This window comes from Monodon monoceros, unplaced genomic scaffold (assembly GCF_005190385.1).
Source record: "Monodon monoceros isolate NGI ecotype Baffin Bay Population unplaced genomic scaffold, NGI_Narwhal_1 Super_Scaffold_16, whole genome shotgun sequence".
Lineage (NCBI taxonomy): Eukaryota > Metazoa > Chordata > Mammalia > Artiodactyla > Monodontidae > Monodon > Monodon monoceros.
In genome coordinates this window covers 74,404,736-74,427,836 of record NW_021703772.1, presented here as the reverse complement: position 1 = coordinate 74,427,836, position 23,101 = coordinate 74,404,736, and the positions used below count along the sequence as shown (strand labels likewise).

Below are 23,101 nucleotides of genomic sequence, written 5' to 3'. Positions count from 1 at the left end.
TAGAGGTCTTTTCGGTTAACATACCTTTTGGTAGTCAGGTTAATGGGTGAAACTAACAAAGAGTTTTTGTCAGTTTTGATTTTTGGTAAAAGTGGATTGAAATTAATATGTGAACACTGTAAATCAGGCTTTTCCTCTGGTGCTCTCGGGACTCTTGAGATTACAAATTCTCCAGGTAGCAAATATCCAGGGTAAAAGCAGAAGTGACAGCTCTTTCATGTACTTCATTTATTTCCCTGTGCTCACCCTCTATCACACCTTTCTTACTTACCAACTTATCCGTTGAATCAGCAATGATTCTTTATGGTTTCTTTTCATTCTTATTTCTACTGGACTGAAGGCCTCAGAGTATATGAGGAATTACCCTCAGTCTTGGTAGAGTGCTAGTTAGCTAGAGTATGTCTATATCTAAAGTAAAGACATTCAAATTTGTATTTTTTCCAAGGAATTTAAGTGAAACCCAGTACTCTCTCCTATACTGATGAAATGTGAAAGAGAAACTCGGCCTCAGGCACCATTCAGTTTTTTTGACTACATGCTGTTGCTACACATATTTTAATCTTTCCATTTGTCTGCAGTGGGTTATGCATGCTTTATTTTTTAAAACTCTACTGTTATTGAGCACTTTTTATGCTACACACTCTGCTAAGCATATTGCTTATTTATCTCTGATTCCTCGTAACAACCTTGTTAGTTTTATTTTGTAATTCCCATTTTGTAGATGAAGAAACTGAGGCCCAGTGACTTTGTTTCCTTCCCATAGCTCATTCATGTTGGAGCCATGATATTGAATACAAGTCAGTCTAGCTCTAATACTTGTGCTTCTAAATATTATGCAGTATTCCAATTGGTAGTCCCGGGTTTGTCGCGTGATGTGATATTATATCCACTAGGGAGTGGATTAAGCCTCTCAGTTCATTTCATGGAAGCTGCCAGACACCTTCAAAATGATAGTGACCTTTGCTCTCGACTGGCCTTATTTGGATTTGAATGTTAAAGTAGAGGAGGTTTCATTTCTCATAACCAATCCCTTGGGCCAAGCAGTCTTCGCTACAGATTTAAAAAATAAAAAATTTGTGTAGATCCTAGAGGAAATACTTTTGAAATGGTTTGTATTCACCAGGGTTGAAACAATCATTTTAAAAGGATTTATTAAGTGGATGAATGAGTAAAATTCTGACAACAGCTTCTGAGCCTCCCCAAATGGCTATATTCTTGAGAAGAAAAAAAGTGTCAAATCTTAACACTCCATGCTGTTCGCAGCGGCTGCCACACTTCTGCAAAATGCATCGGAACAATTCTGAAAAGCATTTTGCCTGTTGGGAATAAGACCATGTCTTCTTTTACGATTTAGAAAGCTTTCCATTCACAGGCTGAATTTTCTAGATTACTTGTTTGTTCTCTTCTGAAACGGGTAATTGATAGTTGTGCAGTGTGTATTGGGTTAGGAAGAAAAATGATCTTTTGAAAAATGTATCATTAAGTCCGCTGTGTAGAGGTTAATCAGAAGGACGCAGTGGCGAAACTAAGCTGTGACTTAAAGGGATTGAGGAAGACAGAAGATTTGCAGATTGCTTTATCCATGTAGTTTTTCTGGGGTGCTTCTCTAAGCAGCTTCTCTAGTTGTACACAGGTTTTCACATATGCAATTAGTAGTGTTTATAGATTGCCTGTTATTCAATTAACAACGGAGCTGGCCATATCAACTCACTGCAGACCTGCCTTTTCACTGCCAGAGATTGTACCAGGGTTATCAACTTACACAGGCTTGGATGTCTTCCAGCTGTTTAATTATAGTGTCACGCGCTTTGCTTTTTCTAGTTTCATTAGTTTATAAATGTAATATGGTATCTTATTTCTGTGATTAACACTTCATTTCTGCAGGTTAAACATGCTGGTAGAGAAGGTATTGATTTCTGACACTGTTTCCCCTGTGTTCACGTAGATATTTTCACATGCTTTTCATTGATTTTTTGAAAGTGGCAAACAGGAGAAAGAGCACCCCAAAATGTATGGCTAAATAACTGATGGGAAGCGAAAGTGCACATTTAGCTTCTAATTGTTACTTCCTGTGGGCTCCATTTTCTATTAACTTAAAACCAACACTTGTCTTGCCAAATTTTTAAGAATAAAAATATTAATTATCATTGGAAACAATTACACAGCACTTAGTCTTTTCAACCAGCTGTGGAAAATGTCTATTCAACTTTACTATTTATATTTTATTCTTTATATATTTTATACACTAAAACCTGAGTGAATTATTTATCAGGGTAGTAATAAAAATAATTCTTAAACATGATGGTAGAAGGACTATTTTATTTCCTTACTATCCTTCTGAAAATATCGACAAGTACTTTTATACATTCTGGAGTACTCATGGGATTTTTAACATCTGGGCAGTTGGCACTTAAAAATCAGAGTGGCATGGATTTATATACACTACCAAATGTAAAATAGATAGCTAGTGGGAAGCAGCTGCATAGCACAGGGAGATCAGCTCAGAGCTTTGTGACCCCCTAGAGGGGTGGGATAGGGAGGGTGGGAGGGAGACACAAGAGGGAGGGGATATGGACATATATGTATACATATAGCTGATTCACTTTGTTATACAGCAGAAACTAACACAACATTGTAAAGCAATTATACTCCAATACAGATGTTAAACAAACAAAAAAATCAACTGGGTGAGCCACTCTCATAAGTGGTGTTTAATGAGAATTTTTCTCAATTTTAATAGTAGTGTTGTTTCCTGTCATCTTGTTTTATTAAAGTGTTCAGTTGTTTTAAAAGAGGATATCCAATTGTTTAAATATATAGTCATTAGAAACCTTAAGTCTAGCATGTTGACTCAGAGGCCAAAATATTATTGCTTTTGATTTTGTAATGTCAGCTCTTGTTTGATATAAAAAGTTCAGAGAATGTTTTAATATGCCATTTCATATTTATTGATCACAATACATGACTCCTACTTGATACAGTATTTGAGGTACTGAGAAATACTAGAATTGATATTGCCGAAGACTTTCAACATGGTGAGGACGATGCAACAGTAATGCCGTCTTGTTTAGCTATCCTGACGGTACGAGGACCAGGAAAATCAAGATGAATCTTTGAGCTCTGAAGCATAAAATCCTTGAGTTGAGTTATTTTCTTCACGTGTTATACCATGGAGAGTTAAAGTAGGTGATGTTCACTGTCTACTCTTGGCTACAACCTAAATGATAGAACCGATTTCTGGGTAAGAACTTGAGGGTAGGAGTACCTAATTTAGTACAAATATTTTCATTTCTTTGAATTGATGAGATTAGTAGGAGAGGAGGATACTTTGAAATGGTAAATATGGAACATGTTACGACAATAAAGTATTTTGAGGTGGGGTGTCTCATACTATTACAGCAGATTATATTCTCACAGTCAAATTTCACTGAAAGGATGCTCCATTGAAGACATGGGCAAGGTGGCCATGGGGGAAATACCCAGCTTGATGATCAACCAGGACAAGTCTTAGATCTACCACTTGGTGGTTTTACTCTAGAACTGCCTTATGCAATATTATAGCCTGTACATGTGCATATCCTGTGGCTATTTAAATTTAGTTAAAATGAAATAAAATTTGAAATTCAGTTTCTCAGTTGCATGGACCACATTTCAAGTGCTTAATAGCCTCATGCAGCTAGTGGCTAGTGAATCAGACAGTTTAGATACAGAACATTTCCATCACTGCAGAAAAGTCTATGGAACAGTGCTGCTTTACAGAAGCTAGAGGTATTTACATAGACATTTAGAGAAGCACTCAATTTATTAGTCATTGAATTTTTTGTTTTTTATTATAAAATAAATAATGTATTATCATGTAAAAGAAGATCTCCAGATATAAGAAGCCTCAAGAGGTGATTAATTTAGTGATTGAGCAATGTCTTTAGCGAAGGGCCCTTATTTCTCTTCACTCCACCACCCCCCAGGTAGGCTTCATGCTATGGTTGTTTCCCCCATGGTTACAATATGGCTGCAGCAGTTCCTGGCAATTTTGGAAGGTTCTCTATGCTATCTGTCCACTGCTTTTGAATCTCTTTCTAAAAAGAATTTGAATAAGAGTTTAACAGCGCACAAGGTTTCCACTGTGTGTGAATAAGTAATAAAGAGAGAAACCTGTTTAGTTTGTTGCTGTCTTTTCTATAAGAGGTTAGAATTCATGTTTCATGTGTTTAGCTATGCTGTGCCTTGTGGGTCTAGGTTATACCCATAGCCCTGACTGGTCATTACTTAATTTGGATGGTAGAGAGGTAAAAAGTGCTTTTATTCTTCAGCAGCAAATGGCATTTTGAATAATCCATAAAAATCATTAAATCTCAAGGTTGGGAGAAAACTGATAGATGATAGATCACCTGATCCAACCACACTTTAGTCTAATAACATAAAAATGCTGCAGGCTATAAAGCCCGATTCATACTTGAAATATGATTTAAAATTTGATTATCCTTAAATGAATCTTTTTAAATAAATATAATCCCAACATTCATCTGATATAATTCTCAGGCTAAAAAGCTGAATGCTAAGATATCAAGCAAAATAAATTAAGGTTCCTGACATGTTATGAACTCTTCCTGTTAGTGTTTTCTTTTCTTGTTTTGAGTATCAATTTCAAAAGTAAGGATTAAAAATGGTATCAGTATACATAATGTTTTATTTAATTTTCCTCCATGAATGAAAAACTCAAGTGTTTTAGTTTGGTCTTTTCGTTTCAGACAGTACAGTTTCATAGATGTATTTTTCTGCCTGTTATACCAGAAAAGGTAAAGCATTTGCCACAAAGATTATTTGCATGTGCTTTAAATTTAGAAAGTCTAGTTTTCCACAGAATAATTTTAAGATCAGTCAGAAGGCTGTAAGAACTGAAACAAATTCCTGATCAGCGTGGCTACCTAAGGAATTTCAGACAACACACTCTGCAGACTTTGCAGTGACCACAATGACGTTCTAAGTGGTTGGCTAAGTTTTATTTTTGACTCTGAGGGCAATTTGAACTCTAATGGAAAATAGTGGTAATTTCCTAGTAAAGCTTTTTGTAAAGATTAAAATATTGCATGATTTATGTTGAGGTTTTACAAGACTTTTGTGGAATTGTGTGGAGCAAGAATTAACCCCCATTCCATGGAGGCCATCAGAATTAAACATACTGAAGAGGATGCACCCTTCAAAGCGGCAGATCTAGGGATGGAATCCCTACATCGAGTTACCAGTTAACAGGACTGCAAGCCTTAGGCTTTCCTCACCAGTTTATGAGGTTTACTCTCCCTTTGTTTCAGATTCAGTGTTGGGATATGGGTTTGATTAAACACTCCCATAGAGGTGTATGGGTACCTCTTCTTTCGGATTATAGTCATGGTTAGAGTGTGGTCCTTAAGGAGCTAAGCTAAAATATGTCAGATTACCTTAGTTGAAGTTATCTTTACCAGAAATCTTTTTTTCATTTGAGATCAAGATGGAGAGATTGTCATGCAGTATTACTTGTTTTTAGGATTTTTCCCCTGTACTTTTTAGGTGCTTTTTTTTTCTCTTTTCTTTTTTTTTTTTTTTGACTAGTCCAATATACGAGTCACATCAAAGAGTCTTTGTGACTCTTTACACAAGATTTCGCTAGATATATATTTAAGTACTTTTCAGAGTCTGCTGTGTCTAAATGTATAGGAGGTTCGCTGTACAAGAACACAGGACCAAGGGGTGAGTGGGATCTGAAATCCTGACTGCCCTCTGCTGCTAATAAGTATCTTTGTCTTCCCTGAGAAGAGATAGCAAGATATACTCTAGGGGGGAAATGTAACAAGTCATGTCTCTTGGGGTTTTTTTTTTTGCGGTACGCGGGCCTCTCACTGCCGCGGGCTCTCCCGTTGCGGAGCACAGGCTCCGGACGCGCAGGCTCAGCGGCCATGGCTCACGAGCCCAGCCGCACCGCGGCACGTGGGATCTTCCCGGACCGGGGCACGAACCCGTGTCCCCTGCATCGGCAGGCGGACTCTCAACTACTGCGTCACCAGGGAGGCTCTCTTTTGGTTTGTTTTTATTTTGTTTCTGCTTTGTTGTTGTTCTTTGTAACTACTGCAGATTGTCCCAGCTGAGGGTTGCTAACATTTGTTTCTTTTGTTTCCTTTTTGGGACCCATGTCAGTGATTTTCCAGTTCTTTACTTTTTTCGTCCAGGTTATCTTTGTAACAAAACAATTCTTTGAGTTTTTCTTGTAACTTACCCACTCATTTAGTTCTTATATTTAACGATATTCCCTCCCTTTAAAAGTACATATTCATGTGTTCCTTTTACTGAACTCTTTTCTGCTTTCTAATCATTTTAGTTTTGTTGAGACGTCTTTGAGTAATCCTCTTAACCCTTGGCATTGATCCTTCCCAGTAAGAAGAGGGGATGTCCTGGCAGCATGGAGTGGTATTCGCCCCCTTGTTACAGATCCCAAGTCTGCAGATACACAGTCCATCTCCCGAAATCACGTCGTGGATATCAGTGAGAGCGGCCTCATCACTATAGCAGGTATGGCATATTACCTTGTTGTCTGGGTGTGCTTTATATCTAAAGCAGCTTGAGTTAAATTCTCATACCAGAATCCCTTTTAATGCTAAAGAAGAGGGACTTTTTTTTTTTTTTTTATGATTCTGAGTAAAATCTTATGCGTTGCTTTGCCACATTTGTTATAAAACAACTGGTGAATTTTGTTATTGATAAGTTGATAAATGGTTAATTATAAGAAAAACAAGGGGTGGTAACCTAATGAATTATTTATCAATGTATTTGTAGGTGGAAAGTGGACAACCTATCGATCTATGGCAGAAGATACCATAAATGCTGCAGTCAAGACCCACAATTTGAAAGCAGGACCAAGTAGAACAGTTGGGCTTTTCCTTCAAGGGGGCAAAGATTGGAGCCCTACACTCTACATCAGGCTTGTCCAGGATTATGGACTTGAAAGTGAGGTGGGCATGCATTGCCACATCATCTTACTCTTGACCTAATCTCACTATTGCCAGTAACAGAATCGGCAGCCATGTGGCCTCCATGATTTCGAGTTTCCTGTTGCTGGGTTTGTTTCTGTCTGTGTATTGTGGGAGTGAACTAATGGGAAAAAGCACTTTTTAGGTGCTTTAATCACCTAAAAAGCAATGCACGTTTTGGTTTCTGTTTTAGAATCTGGAGTTTGTTTGGCTTGTTCCTAGCAGACAGGACCTCCCAAATTCTTTCTGTCTAGAGCATAAGGAAGGCTGTTCTTCAGGTGTGATATCTGGAGCAGAATGAAGCTGAAGCTTCACCAGTCACTGATACAGTAATACATGTGTAGTAGCATTAGTGCTGGCCTAAGCATTTGGAGCCAAAGTATTTTCCTCCCACGGAATCAAAATCTAACACTCTCCTAGGATTTTTAGTTACAGGCTGTAAAAAAAAAAAAAAAAACTGACAAGATAAGCATGTACATTGTTTTGCTTTGTACCTAGAAGCTATTGATATTCAGAGGACCTGCCTGATGCAGTTTTGTTTCCTTAGGTGGCCCAGCATCTTGCTGCCACCTATGGCGACAAGGCTTTTGAGGTGGCCAAAATGGCGAGTGTGACGGGAAAGCGGTGGCCCATTGTTGGGGTGCGTCTTGTGTCAGAATTTCCATACATTGAAGCAGAGGTACGTGAATGGCCATATGGGAATTTCCTGTCTGCCCGGGGATACCTTTCATCTGTTCACTTTGCATCCTCTTTAGAAATAATATATAGCTAAGTTTTAATGTGCATACATCAGCTAAAACCTGGAGTAAAACGTCTGCCCAGCACAGTTCCTTTCATTTACAAAATTTTAATTTCAACTCTGAAGTGATATTGATAGTGGCAACAATAATAATAGAAAATATGGATTTCTTTCTCCTCCATGGAGCTATCTCAAATCTTACCGATTCACAGTTGTTTGCCCCTTTTGAGAACTTGTAGCTCCTCAAGTTTGTACCACTTACGCACTGCCTGATGCCGTATCTTGACTTGACACTTTATATTCATTTATAATTCACCACGCTTTAAAAACATGGGTGTCCAAGTAAGCATTTTGTTGTTGATTGAAGGCAAGATTTCTGTCATCTTATTACTCTGAGACAGAAAACTTTGGATAGCCAAAAGAGATGAGACCATAACTTTTTTTTTTTAATATCTTTATTGGACTATAATTGCTTTACAGTGTTGTGTTAGTTTCTGCTGTATAACAAAGTGAATCAGCTATATGCATACGTATATCCCCATATCTCCTCCCTACTCAGCTATGTAAATTAACATCCATGTCATGTATGAACAATGAGGTGATTACTGTGCATGGTAAATGAAAAGTGATGCAATTTACATGTTTGCACCAGGTTCTATTCAAGGAGAAGGCATTAATAGCTCTTATCCAAATTGTCCCAAGTTCCAAATCTTCTTGGCAGGCAGATGGGGAACTTGTATGATGTCACTATGTATCATGCCTGCTAAAGAACCAGATATGTAAAGAAAAAGGTCACTTTTCCTAAGCATGAATTTTAAGTGAAGCTTTATTCCCCCTTTTTAAAAAAGGCCTAAATTAATAATTTTACTTTAATTCAAACTCAGGTGAGATATGGGATTAAGGAGTATGCCTGCACTGCAGTGGATATGATTTCACGTCGTACTCGCCTGGCCTTTCTAAATGTCCAGGCAGCAGAGGAGGCCCTACCCAGGATTGTTGAACTGATGGCCAGAGAACTGAGCTGGGGTGATTCTAAAAAAGAGGTATTGTATAGAAGTCTTTAAAACCAGTTTCCATTATAGGCATGCAATGTCTTAATCTGTTAGTAGAGGCTGGCATAGTTTTTTTTTTTTTTTTTTTGTGGTACGCGGGCCTCTCACTCTTGTGGCCTCTCCCATTGGGGAGCACAGGCTCCGGACGCACAGGCTCAGCGGCCATGGCTCACGGGCCCAGCCGCTCCGCGGCATGTGGGATCCTCCCAAACTGGGGCACGAACCCTCGTCCCCTGCATCGGCAGGCGGACTCTCAACCACTGTGCCACCAGGGAAGGCCGGCTAGCATAGCTTTTGATGGTGACTTTAGATTGCCTGCCAGTTTTTGTGTGTGTGTGTTTAATATTGCTAGGCCTTAGAAAACTGGAAAGCTATTCTTGTAACAAATATCTTGTTTTAACAAATTCTTGTAACAAATATCCTTATAACCAAATAGGCTTCCTGGTTGTTTTTGGAAAATCCCTTATAGAAAAATGTTCTCAAATTTGTGGTCGTAATTCCTGAAAAAGTAAGATAATAACAATTGTGGGTAGAACCTTTTCTGGTTTTCACTGAAAACATTCTTAGAATGTATTCTACAGTGAAATTCACACTCCTGCAAGGTTGCCTTTGGTAGGAAATTGTGGTTTTATGGCCTGACCACCAAATGCTTATTGATTTGTGTCATTTGAAATTTTATATTTATATCCAAATTAAAAAAAGAAAGCCAGCGATACTCAGATGCCCACATATACAGCCCTGGGCTTCTTGTAATAAACAGAAGACCGTCATGATTTTTAATTAAACCAAACTGTTGTGATGCGCAGAGGCATTTTCATGTATTTATTCAGAAAATACTCTCTGTTCATTGGTTTAGTTCCTACCCCCCCGCCAAGTCTTTCTTGAACCCATTCCGTGTAGGCTCTTTCGTGGCCACTTTGCTGTAGTGGCTCTGGTCACGCTCCCCAGGCACCTTCATGTTGCTCAACGTGCTTGTCAGCTCTCGTCATCCTTTTACGCAACCAGTTAGTGGCCTTGACACAGTTGATTCCTCCCTCCTTCCTGAACACCACCTGTCTTAGTCTACTCAAGCTGCTATAACAGGATACCACAGGCTGGGTGGCTTAAATAACAGACATTTATTTCTCACATTTCTGGAGCCTGGAAATCTGAGATCAGAGTGCCAGGTGAGATGGCTGGGTTCTGGCGAGAGCCTTGCTCCTGGCTTTGAAACAGATGCCTTCTGGGGGACACAGAGAGCCAGAGAGAGCTCTTGCTGAGGGTGCTAATCCCAATGAGGTTTATCTAAAGCTAGTTACCTCCCCAAAGCCCCATCTCCGAATCCCATCACATTGGAGGTTAGGCTGTCAACATATGAATTTAGGAGGATACAACTCAGTCCACAGCACCATCTCTCTCAGATCTCCTCCTGCCTTCCTCAAACTACTGCCGTTACTGACCTCTCCATGTCGTAAATACCTATTCCACTCTTTGGTTGCTTGGGCCTAAATCTTATTTTCATACTTGATCTAAGCCCATCAGCAAACCTTATCATACTTGTCTTCAAATAATGGCTTGAGTTCAACGCTTTCTTAACTGCTGTCACCCTGATTCAGGCTATCAGCATCTCTTACATGGATTATTATAACAGGAGCCTGCTGTAATCTGGCCACCACCTTTCTGATCCCCCTCATTTTTCTTCCCATTTATTCACTCTCTCCAACCCACAGGTTGAGTTGCTTTTCTTTATTCAAGCCCTACTGATCCCTCTCCCTGGAATGCTCTTCCCTAGATGTCCTCATGGCCTACTCCCTCACTTCCTCCTGGCCTCCACTCCAGGGAGGTCTCTCTTCACTGGACTGAATAAAAGAGTAGCCCCCAATCCGAATGGCATCTTCTACTCCTTCCTTTATTTTTCTCTTTAGCATCAATTCTCATTTGACATACCATGCATTTAGTTTATTTACTGTCGGCCTCACCGCCCGGAAGTAAGCGTCCCAAAGGAAGGGATGTGATCTGTTTTGTTTCTGTACCCTCAGTGCCTGGCATATAAAAGGCCCTAAATAATGTGTATTGAATGAGTGAATGAACATTACTGAGCATGTATGTCACATGCTGAAGGTGTAAGGAAGGACCGGGCATAGGTCTTGTCCTTAAAGCGTTTTCAATGTGGTGGAGATTCCTGAAGATGGTTACATATTTGTCACCTGGGAATGGTAGGGAAAAAGGCAGATTTTAAGGCTTGACTATCAGAGTCTTCAGGGGTGAAACCATGGCCCTACATTTAAAATTTTCTCCTCCAGTAATTTTAATGCCATGTATGTAGTGTACTGATGGTAGAAATCACTGTTTGAAAAGAGTTCCTTAATCCTATCACAACACTGACAGGCATAACCTTTACCCTCATTTTATAGTTGAGGAAACAGGCTTAGGGAGAAAGTCCCCGTGAGAGTTCATACAACTAGTAGATTGTGGAACTGGGATTGAAACCAGGTTTTCTGATCCCACAACATACCCTTTTCCCACCCCACCCTGTTGCCTCTGCATTGGCCGGACTGGTTTATAGCTCTTCCCGTTTTGAGTTTTGGTTTGGCCAATTAAAGCTATATACTGGGGAGTGGTGGTGGTGGCATGAATTGGGAGACTGGGATTGACATATATACACTAATATGTATAAAGTAGGTAACTAATAAGAACCTGCTGTATAAATAAAATAAAATTCAAAAAAAATGAAATAAATAAATAAATAAAGCTATATACTGAGGCAACACAAGAATGAAACTTAGTCTTGTGCTACTGCCAATCATTTTTACCATATAGAAGGACTGGTGATAATGTGTTCCTGTAAAAATTATGGTTGAAATGATCTGAATATGCAGGAAGGTACTTTGTGCCAGGAATTCAGGCTGTAGGAGGTAAGAAGGAGGAAGAAAATTCTGTAAACTGCTTGTGTTCAGCCCTCCCGAGGAAACTAGATTTAACTTCAGTTTAGATTTTATGAGCAGATTTATGTACTCAGAAATATTCTCCTATCCCCCTTAACAAACAAAATAACAGAAATAAAAGACCTAAAGTTATTACTCAGTATCTGAGACATAGGAGTATTAATGAGAACTGTGGACAGTCTAGAGAGAACAAAGGAGAGGGAAAAAAGAATTAAAGGTTAGAAAGCTGGACTTCTGAGAAAAGGTTAAAAGCATTGGGATTACTTAACCTGCAAAAGTGAAAGAGGAACAATGTGATAAATAACTCTCTGCAGATGAATTGTGGTTGTTTTTACCAGTCAGTACTTAATGAGTGACTTGTATACTGAGCATTATACCAAATATTTTAGGGGAATGATAAATAGCTCATAGTTTCAGGGATCTTCAAATTTAATTGAGTGGTTACAACACATATATACCTCGGAAATGTGTGTATATTTCCCAAAATTTATAGAAGGATTTAGAGAACTGTTACTCAAGACCAAAGGCAGCCAACTTGGAAGAAATGGTTAGGGTGGAAGGTGTTGTCTAGGGGACTTGGGGACTGACAGAGGAGTTGGTGAAGACATTTAGAGAATGTGTCATTGTCAGGTTGTGTTTTACACAATTATATAAATTAATACATAATTATAAATAAATATCAATATATAACATCAGTGAAAAGATGACTACATGGTCAAAAGAGTTTGGGAAATTCTGAGTTAAACAAATGAAACCATTTTCTTTAATGAAGATAATTTGGTGCCTTTAAAATGCTTATGTGCATTGTCAGTTTCCAAAAGGCAATTTATTTGGAGACAGACCCAACTCTCACTTGTTGGAAGGGCTGGTAGAAAGGGAAACTAGTATTGCTTTAGGATGTATTTTGGGAAATGCTGCCGTATTATTTGGTAAGGTAGACTTTATAACCCTCAGACAAAACATGCATTTCATTGAGAGACTTTAAAGAGAAGACCACTCGAGTAGATTGTGGGTGTCTCACAAAAAGAAATTTTTCAAAATTGATTCCAGCAAGGAGAATAAAGGGGAAGCAAGTGAAAAATGGAGTGACTATGGACAAAGCAAGCTAATAAGCACCAAATATCAAACAGATGGAAGATACGTACTCAACAATGAAAGGGTATCCAGGACTAATAAGGATGTGTATGAACAGTGTCAGGAATTGGCTGAGTGTTGGCAAAAATACTAAAAACACCAAAAATAACTGGTAAAAATGGAAAAGAATGCAAGTAAGGCCTAACCTAGGTCGTTGCTTAAGGTGACTAGCACCAAATCCTTGACCGCCGGAGAAGGGAGAGAACCTTTCAACTCATAGTTTAATACCAATTTGTTTTTCTTTTTTTCCTTTTTTGTCAAGGAGAATGATTTTCATTGTGAGAAGAGCAAAATAAATATTGGTAAGAGGAAATAGACATTCAAATAGGAGGCTACTCTAAATGAGTTTGTATGCCAACCCAGAAATGTTATACTTCAGGGTACTCAGAGAATTTGCAGGTGGGATTTATTTAACTACTGTTGAGCTTTAAAAGATTATGGCAATATGGCAAATAGGAAGAGCACCAGAAGACAGAAGGTAGGCAAACGTAGTACCGCATTCCAAAAAGGGAGAAGGGGGGAAAATATAGTTTGTAACCTATAAATTAGTGGTCTTGGCATTGGTCTTGGGCAGTTTTCCAGGTTATGGCATTTTAAGTTTGTTTTATCAGCATTTAGCAAGAAGTAGTGATCCCTGGAAGGTAGTAAGAAATCATTTCAGACATATTTTCTTTTCAGAAAGAGTAACAAGTTTGTCAGATCGAGGAAATGTTGTAGACATAATGTATTCGGATTCCATGAAGCATTTTATGAAGCCGCATGTGATATCATCTAAAATTGGTGGATTTGCAACCAAATGATCACTATCCTCAGAAGAGGGCTTTGACAGCAGGTCATGAGGATTCTGTCTTTGGTCTTGACCTAGTCTACTGTGGTTCAGGTGCCTAGATTACGACACTAATGGCATGCATCTTTGGTGTACCTGTAAGGAACTGGAGGGAGAGTGAATGTTTGGTGACAACTTGAAGCAACGGGGGAGATTACATTAGGTATAATATAATAGACATAAATGGCAAACCTTACATTAGGTAGAAAAACAACTCCATCCATTCATGATAGATTTGACAAGACTTTAACAGTAGCACATGCAAAAAAGAAATATGATTTTCGTTAACTGTGAATGCACAGCAGGTAACAGTGGATCATGGCTGCCCCCAGCTGCAATTACAGTCTCAGGCTGCCCAACAGAAGTCATATCTCTAGATTGATGAAGCTGATAGGTGCTTCTTTCTAGGTACTTGCCAGATCTCTGCTGGAGTATTGTGTTGTGTTCTGATCATTTTATTATATGACAGACTAGTTGTGGTTTGGGAGAGATTATTCAGCATGGTAACGGGATTTAAAATCATGTCTCATGCAGGAGAGTACTTCTAGACTTAAAGAAAATTCTTAAAGAGGAAAGCTCTGTCCTTAGATATTTGTTGTGGTGTGATACAGAAAAAAAAACTTAGACTTTATAAAACATTACTGTAAGGGAAGGGGGTGGTGGTGGGATGAATTGGGAGATTGGGATTGACATATATACACTAATATGTATAAAATAGATAACTAATAAGAACCTGCTGTATAAAAAATAAAATTCAAATATTAAAAAAGATAAGAAATTACAAACTGTGTATTACCCCAGCATTTTGCATGTCCTTACATTGCATTTCCACATATTTATATATGCACATACTGTATCTTGAAGATAAAGCTTGGATCCTACTCTACAAAAAAAAAAAATATATATATATATATATGTATGTGTAACAGAGTCACTTTGCTGTACAGAAGAAATTAACGCAACATTGTAAATCAACTATACTTCAATAAAATTAAAAAAAATAAACTCACTTTCCTTCCATGGAATTTCATTGAAAACAACCCCTCCCAACTTAAAAACAAACAAACAAACAAAAATTACTGTAAGAAAGTTGCACTAATCCCAAACAAATTCTAAGAGTTGCAGAGATTGGTTTAATCTCAGCATAAATATTTTTAGCAGTTTGAGTCTTCCCTTTATGGGCTGCTTTCAGTGGAATTGAGTTACCTCCCTATTGCTAGAGCTCTTCTTTAGATGGAGACCTCATGCTTCTATTTTTGGAACGTTGTAAAGGAAATGTGGGGTTAGGGAGGTACTTTGGGTGACTTCTAGGGAAAAAAACCCTTTCAGCTTTAAATTCCATGATTCCTTGCTTAATATGGAGTATGGATAAATTACATAGGTAATAAAGGGACATGACTCGAGGAAGAGCTTGTTCTTGGAGGGAAGTATCAGAGATGCCACTTCCAAGGAGATGAACGTTGAACCAGTTTTATAGAAAATGACTGGGCAAAATTGGTGCAATAGAAGAATAGTTTTATTTATAACTATTGGATTTTCCTGTGTGAAGAGAGTAATCTGCCAGTGAAGAATGCCCTTGGTGACTTCAAAGGCTAGTTTTATGTATCCCTTATATATCATGTATATGTGTAATAAAATAAATATTTTATGTTATATATAATAAAATAAATATATAATGTAATAAACATATATAATAAAATAAAATTCCTAATGTTCTTACGTAGCAAAATGAAAAGTTAGAAATGCTAAAAAGTCCTCTCAGCTAATATATATATATATTTATGTTTTAAAATATATATGTCTCCTAAAAGAAAGGAAAGTAGGAAGGGAATAATCTCAGGAAAAAAATTATCTTCCAAAGAAAAAGGAGCAAAGGGACTTGTCACTGACATAAAGAAATATAAACACATTTCCTGCAAGAGTATGTGCTATTGTGTTATTTTCCTTGTTTCATTTTGCACTGGCACTATTCCGCAGGCCGGAATTTGGGTCTACAAATTGATTTAGTCAGATTCTTTGAGGGGAAGTCTGAGGAATTTAAGACTTGTGTTCGTAAGCATTGTCTATGTTATACTGTATAACAATTTCAGAAGCTCACTGGTCTACCATAGCAAGCACTTAACTTTTCACTCATATTACCTGAAGGCTGCATGTTAGCTGCTGTGGCTCTTCTTCATATTTCAGACTGGCTTCAGATCTCTCTGATTCATGCCCTTCTTATGGTACAAGAGCAAGAGAGGCTAAGCAAAACTGCAATTTTGTATAAAGCTTTTGCTCAAAAGTGGCATATATTATATCCATTCATATGCCATTGGCCAAAGTAAATCACATGTCCAGACTCACATCAGTGGGGTTGAGAAGTATACTTATGGGGGGAGAAGTGTGTGTGTGTGTGTGTGTTTATGAGAGGAAAGAGATATTTGTGAACAATATACAGCACAATAGAGTCATTTTGGAAGTTCTTAGTTTGGAGACTGGTGTGATGAAATCTAAGAAGACAGTGTTCTCAGCAATAGGTAGTATCAGTTGTGGCCGAGATCATTGAAAACAGGAAGAGTAACTATTCAATAGAATAGCTTGTTTCTTCTCCTGACTCTGTAACTTCCACCCAACTACCAGCATCCTAGTGACAAAATTTTAGAATTAGTTAACGTCATGATGTCTGTCTTGGTACCGCATGCCACATTATAATCGTTGTTCAAGTCCTGGATGCCTTCTTCACTTTTAATTGCTCTTTTGTCACCAAATCACCCATAGAATTTGCTAGTCAATACTGTGGAAGAATATTCAGCAGTAAAAAGAAACAGAATATTAAAACATGCAGCAACATGAATGAATCTCAGAATTGTCATGCTATATGAAAGTAGCCAAACACAGAAGACTACAAACTATATGAACACTTTCATATGAAATTCAAGAAAAAGCAAAACTCTGGTGACAAAATCAGATCAGTGGCCTGGGGCTAGAGGTCAGGGGCAGGAATCAATTGCAAATGGGAAATAAGGAAGCTTTTTAGGGGGATAGAAATGTTCTATATCTTGATCGTGGTGGGATATACATCGAACTGCATACCCAAAATAGGTGAATTTTATTGAATAAAATTATACTTCAGTAAAACTGGAGGAAATAAAAAATTGACCTGGCCAGAAAAATGAAGATGAGCTTTCATTTTAGAAAACCAAGTGGAAAAAAAAAGGAAGAAAAAAATCAATAATTCTTTCCATAAATCTTTGAACTTTGTGTGTCTCTGTGTTTTAGGAAGAACTTGAAACAGCCAGGAAGTTTCTGTATTATGAAATGGGCTATAAATCTCGATCAGAACAGTTAACAGATCACTCTGAAATTAGCCTGCTGCCTTCAGACATTGACAGGTACTTCTAATAAGTTTCTGTATCTCTCTTTTTTTGTCTTCACTTATCTAAGTATATTTTTCCATTATTCAATGTTGTGTTCCAGGTACAAGAAGAGATTTCATAAGTTTGATGCAGACCAGAAAGGCTTTATTACCATTGTTGATGTTCAGCGTGTATTAGAGGTAATATTTTTTTTTTTTGGTTCAACATCTTTGATAGCAGAAGAATGTAAAGATTATGCTAGATAATTTTTTTCTCATCTAGTGCTTTCTATAAGTAATATTTCTCTCTGAATTTTTGAAAGGCTGGTAACATTGATAAAGTGATACGCATAATTTCTAATGAAACTTCATTATTTTGTGCTTTCCTTTTACTTAGAGTATCAGTGTCCAAATGGATGAAAATACACTACATGAAATTCTGAATGAAGTAGATTTGAATAAAAATGGACAGGTTGAACTCAATGAATTTTTGCAGGTGAGTTGTGGTGAAAGGAAACAAGTGTATTTGCTTTGTATCTATTGGTCATCAATTTATATTCAGGAATGGATTTTGAAGTCCACACAGTTGTCACCTCATTCTGAAAAAGAAGAAAGCTTGAAGCCAGCAAAGGTTGATATGTCTGCCTTTAAGGATAAGGCTTTACGTGGTGCATGTTCTCTTGCTTTTTATAAGACACATTCTGTTGCGCTGGGCAATTTAGATTAAATCTAAGTTAATTATGGCTTAAAGGACTAAATCAGAAGTGTGCTTTATAAAGAGTATGCCGTGGGATACCACCACCGGACCCTTCTTTACTTCTAATGTGGAAAGTATATTTTTAATCGAGGAAGTTTAAAGAAATCAGAGTTGTATTCATTTGAGAATCATATTCACTTGAGAACCCAACATGCGATGATTATATTCTTACATTAGAATGAACCTGAAAAGCAAAAGAAAGGAAACCTATATTCCTGGGTCAAGACCACGTAATTCAAGCATTTCTATTTCTAATTTTCCACTTACTCAAGGCTCAGTTGTTTAATCGTAACCAGGAAGGAAGTAAATTTTGTTACTTTAACTTCATACTGGATGCTACACATCATTCCTAAAAGTTCCTTAAAAGAAAGAAACTCAACAAACCCATACATTATTTGTAACTGTCCATAGGACTCTGCTCTTATGAAGAATGTGTTGGTTTCCAAGCAGCCAGGTTTTTTCTTTACTGCTTCTTGGGCAGGTATTTCAAATGAATGCCAGGTCTTGCTTGCACCATGGCAATGATGAATGCTGAACATGAAATAAATTAATGCTGGGGATTTTGGTCAATGTCAGCCCTTTCTTCACTGTGTCAAGTTAAACAAACAAGATCAAGGCAAAGGAAATGGTAATTGTCTCTCTGGAGATGAGCTGCAGATAAGAGCATTGTTGAATCTAAATGCAGAAAATTTTCACAGGTTGTGTCCAGCATTACAAAAAAGAATGTTTAGTTCTTTAGCTTACTGTTTAACTAAGTGGACATTTGAAATTTAGTTTAAAACGTATGCTTGGGAATAAAAAACCATTTCATACATTTTTTGTCTGTTTTTTTCTGTGAGAAAATTTTTTTTGTCTGTCTCAGGATTTTAGAAAACTTTTCTTCAGATAAATAGTTAATGCTTCATTTCATATACGTTGTAAATAAACAACAGCATTTAGGGTTCAAGGACCTGGGGTCTTAGAAACAATGAGTCTAATTTTATGGATATTTTTATGGATATGCTATGTGGTTTGGGTGTTAAGAAATTTTCTTGAGTGCAATAGAGTTAAACACGTAGAAAATAATTTAAACCATCTGCAGGCTTTCTTGTAGAGTCTTTTTAATAATTGAGTATTTCTTGTCCAATTCTAAATGAAAGAGACTATTCATGCTTCTACTAAGTACAAATATACAGTGTAATTTTCAACTTAAAAACGCTGACAATATTTCTTATGAGATATATTCACACCCAAATACTATTTTTTTCTCGTAATATGGTTTCAAGATACATGTAATGTTTGAAGAAGACTGAGTTTTTAAAGGCTGGTACATCGTACAATGTTTATGGATAAAGAAAAAAAACTCCAGCTCTCTCAGTTTTGTTAGCGCTGATAAACTTTGAAAGTCTTTATGGAATCAGAGGCAAGACGATAAACAATCAATTGTTCGTTCCATCTGTAGATGTCAGCATTCTTTGTTACACCATTCATCAGATGCAAAGTATGTTTTCAGGGTTTTATTTTACTTTTCATAAAATATTTTCCTTCTCTGAAGATTAAGCGCCCATGTTTATCCCATTAAACACCATTTTGAATATAGACTTTTTTTTAATAATCCTCATGGAAGGATCTCTATAGATACTGTATGGTTACATGACTTTATTTTTAGGTTTGGGCTCTAATGACACTTCTGCATGTAGGAGTCCATCTCTAATAAGCAATAGCTTGTGAAACAGCTTTTAATAAGGTCATGAAATTCTGATCCAGCCCCTTGGCAGATGCCTCTGACCCTTATTCAGAGTCTTTTTTAAGAAATGTATTTCTTTAGGCTAAAAACTATAACCCTAAAAATATTTTGAGGATTTACAGATATATATATATTTCTGATGAATGACTAAAGCAGTTCTTTAAAAAAACAAATAGATAAGAAAGAGATCAAGAAAATAGTAAAAACCACATCAACTTGAATAGGAAAAAAAAAAAATTCCCCGTGCTGATAATTGCACAGTGCCTTCCAGATTAAAGGCGTTTGCCTGCTGACTGCATGTAATTTCAAGACTAATTCTGATTTTATCCACTGGATAAAAATGAATTAGCTAAAATCTGGGCTGTGGAGTGCTTTTAATTCTTAAGGTGGATCTCTGGGTCCATTTTCAAGGACTTAAATGTAAATTACTTTAAAAAGTCTTTAAGGAATTTGGATTTGGGGGACTTGAAGTTGTCAAGTACAGTAACACTAAAAAAGAGTAGTTAAATATAGGTCACGGTTTGTCTTTGTTCAATCCCTGAGATTCCCTTTTCAGATTTAAAAATGGAATTAAAGATTCAATATTTGAGTTGCTCCAAAAAATATATGCTCTGAGCACATTAAGGGGCAAAAAGTGATGCATTCGATTTGCATTTAAAGGCAGGCTGATTCGCCAGATAGGTGTAGTTTTTGCAGCCGTGGCAAAATACCTGCCCCTTTCCCCCTTTTTGAAATGTTTGAAAACTGTACTCTTCTTAAGTGAGCTGTAGTACCTGCTGCGGTTTTCGATGGGGGCACTTAATTACCCCTGCCTGCTGCAAAGGTAACCATTAAAATGCCATGGAGAAGGGAGGAAGCTGGCTGGCCTTCTGAATCTGTTGCCCATTTTCTCTTTAAGCTGATGAGTGCTGTTCAAAAAGGAAGGGTGTCTGGAAGCCGGCTTGCTATACTCATGAAAACTGCAGAAGAGAACCTCGACAGAAGAGTTCCCATCCCCGTGGACCGAAGTTGTGGAGGACTGTGAGTCTGAGCGGTAAATCCACGGCCAACAAACATAGGAACAACAAATAATCATGTATCAAACCAGAGATGACTTACACCGCTCTAAAATAGTGGATATGGATAGCTGCCTTGTTTTAACACTGGGAAACATTCCAAAGCTTTAGGATGTCAATGTATACCCTTTATTTGTATTTGCCATTCAATCTAGCTTCTTAAAAGTGTATTTTATCTTTTTTTTCTCATTTTCAATGCACACTGGTTTAATGTTTTGCATTTATTCTGTGACCTGTTAGACTGGACATGCTCCCTTTTTGTTTGTTTATTCATTTAGTCTAAGTCAGTTTTAGAGGCAGAATATTTTGGCAGAAATTGAAAAAAGAAGCTGGAAATATTTCATGATTTACACAAAGCTCTGGACATTAAGCTTGTTGATAGTACTTGTTCTTAAAAGAAATTGAGTGGGGTGGGACCTATTAAAACGATAGTGTTTCTGGAGACCCCTCAGCCCCTTCTTCCTCCAGCTTGTCTGCCTTCCTCATCCAGACTTTATATCTAGAGCGTGACTGGCAAAACTGGAGAAGGAAGAAAAAGTTTAGATCTGGTTATAGGAGCAAATCTCAGAGAAACTCTGAAAGCTTCCAGAATCACAGGTACAAGATATAAGGATAGCATTGACATTTGCTGGGAGTTACAGTGATAGTTTCATCTCAGCAATTCATTTTTTTTTCCCCAGTCACTGCTGGTTTTTCTTTGACTATTACAGTTGCCAGGAAGATCCTTGCTTTTCTTACTTTAAAACCAGCATTTAAGTGGCAAGTTGGATACATTGGCATGGGACTAAATTTCTCAAATCTTTACAGTAGTAATAAATTTAAGGATTAAAAACCTGTGTTTATATATCCACATATTATAGCACAATTCTCAATCCCCAAATCCTAGATCTTGGAGCACGTGATACTGTCAGACATGACCTATTTTGCTCAGGTTATTGCATCGTTTGGGGGAGTATTTGTAAATGGATAGTAAAAGAGGATAGGAATAGCCTTTAGTTAACTTTAGTTACAATTATTTATAAAAAGCCACAAACTTGCAGTGTTCAAGGTCATTTTAATTGCTTAAAGCCTTTCTCCTTCTGTACTCAACAGAAAAGTTCTCAATCAAACAAAAAGAAATAGAGAAAACCACACTCAGCACACACACACGCATTCCCCCATCATACACATACACACTCACAGAAAGACAAAACAAGACAAAAAAATCAATCTGCCCATACCACTCTCTATACACTACCAAATGTAAAATAGATAGCTAGTGGGAAGCAGCCACATAGCACAGGGAGATCAGCTCGGTGCTTTGTGACCACCTAGAGGGGTGGGATAGGGAGGGTGGGAGGGAGACGCAAGAGGGAGGAGATATGGGGATATATGTATACGTATAGCTGATTCACTTTGTTATAAAGCAGAAACTAACACACCATTGTAAAGCAATTTTAGTCCAATAAAAATGTTAAAAAAAATCAATCTGCCCAGAATTTAGTAAATATGTAATATACTGAATTTAAAGGGCCAATTTGGTATGCTTTTATAATAGTTTGGTGGCATTTTAGCCAGTCATCTGAATGTTTATTCATTGTGCTTCCTCTTGTGAAGTTAACTACCTACTTTTTTTTTTTTTAAGATCACGTTGTGTATGAAATAGGAAATGTGACCCTTTATTTAATGTCAGGTTTTCATTGTGCAGACTCGAGATCTTAATTTTTCAAACTGGTACATAAACACTTTTGTGCTATTATTTCTATATATGTCAACATTGTAGAATATCTTTATGCCTCATTCACGTGGGGTATGAGCCTGTCTGCCATAATATACACACTGGAGGTTCACTCACCTAAGCCCCTACCCCTACCTCTGAAATAAACAGTGAAGATAGCACCTTAACTCATTTTGCTTTTAAATGAAGTTTAGACTTGCCACTTCCTAAAGGAAAACCTAAAACAGAGAAAGTGACCTCCCAGGTATCACTGTGAAGTTTTTTCTTTTAAGGTGTGAATTTTTTTTTTTACACTGGTTTCTTCCTTCCTTCCTCCCTCCCTCCCTCCCTCCCTCTCTCTCTCTCTCTCTTTCTTTCTTTCTTTTTTATAATAGAAGCACATGGCTTTGTAACTTAGTGTTTTTCTATCAAGACAATAACTTCACTGTTTAGAGCCCAGTGACCCTTAATAGATAGAAGAGCTGTCCTTTAAAACATCAGAGGTGATGTACCACAATACTGTACATTTGTGCTCTCTCTCTTTCTCTCTCTTCTTTTCTAGTTAAATCAAGACAACGATGACTTGTATCCTCGCTGAATCCATTACAGTAGGGACCAGGCTTATAACCTGACTGGCCTGGGCAGAGCTGTATTTGAAAAGAGGCCTTGTTTCTGCATGCTTTTTTTTATGAGTGAAGTTCCTTTAAGGACAAAGAAAAACGCACTTTTCTTCTTTTGAGCACATCTGCTTTTGCTTAAAATCTGCTAATTCTAAAACATACGCTCCTTCACCGATCCCAGAGACTCATCTTGGAAACGAGCTGGTTCCAAGTCTTTACTGTGAATAAAGCACCCCTGCA

The 23,101-nt window shown here is 37.4% G+C and overlaps 1 protein-coding gene across 2 annotated transcripts in view; it reads left to right on the top strand.

Annotated features, from left to right (window-relative positions):
• GPD2 (glycerol-3-phosphate dehydrogenase 2) overlaps positions 1–21,755 on the top strand; it is a 132,165-nt gene extending 110,410 nt beyond the window's left edge. For both annotated transcript variants that reach the window (XM_029225955.1, XM_029225956.1), the window contains 8 exons: positions 6,406–6,540; positions 6,805–6,980; positions 7,546–7,677; positions 8,622–8,780; positions 16,932–17,044; positions 17,130–17,208; positions 17,405–17,503; positions 20,389–21,755. In XM_029225955.1, the coding sequence (XP_029081788.1) occupies positions 6,406–6,540; positions 6,805–6,980; positions 7,546–7,677; positions 8,622–8,780; positions 16,932–17,044; positions 17,130–17,208; positions 17,405–17,503; positions 20,389–20,514 (1,019 nt within the window). In that variant the 3' untranslated portion in view covers positions 20,515–21,755. The remainder of the gene's footprint in view (positions 1–6,405; positions 6,541–6,804; positions 6,981–7,545; positions 7,678–8,621; positions 8,781–16,931; positions 17,045–17,129; positions 17,209–17,404; positions 17,504–20,388) is intronic.
• Positions 21,756–23,101: the final 1,346 nt, after the last annotated feature.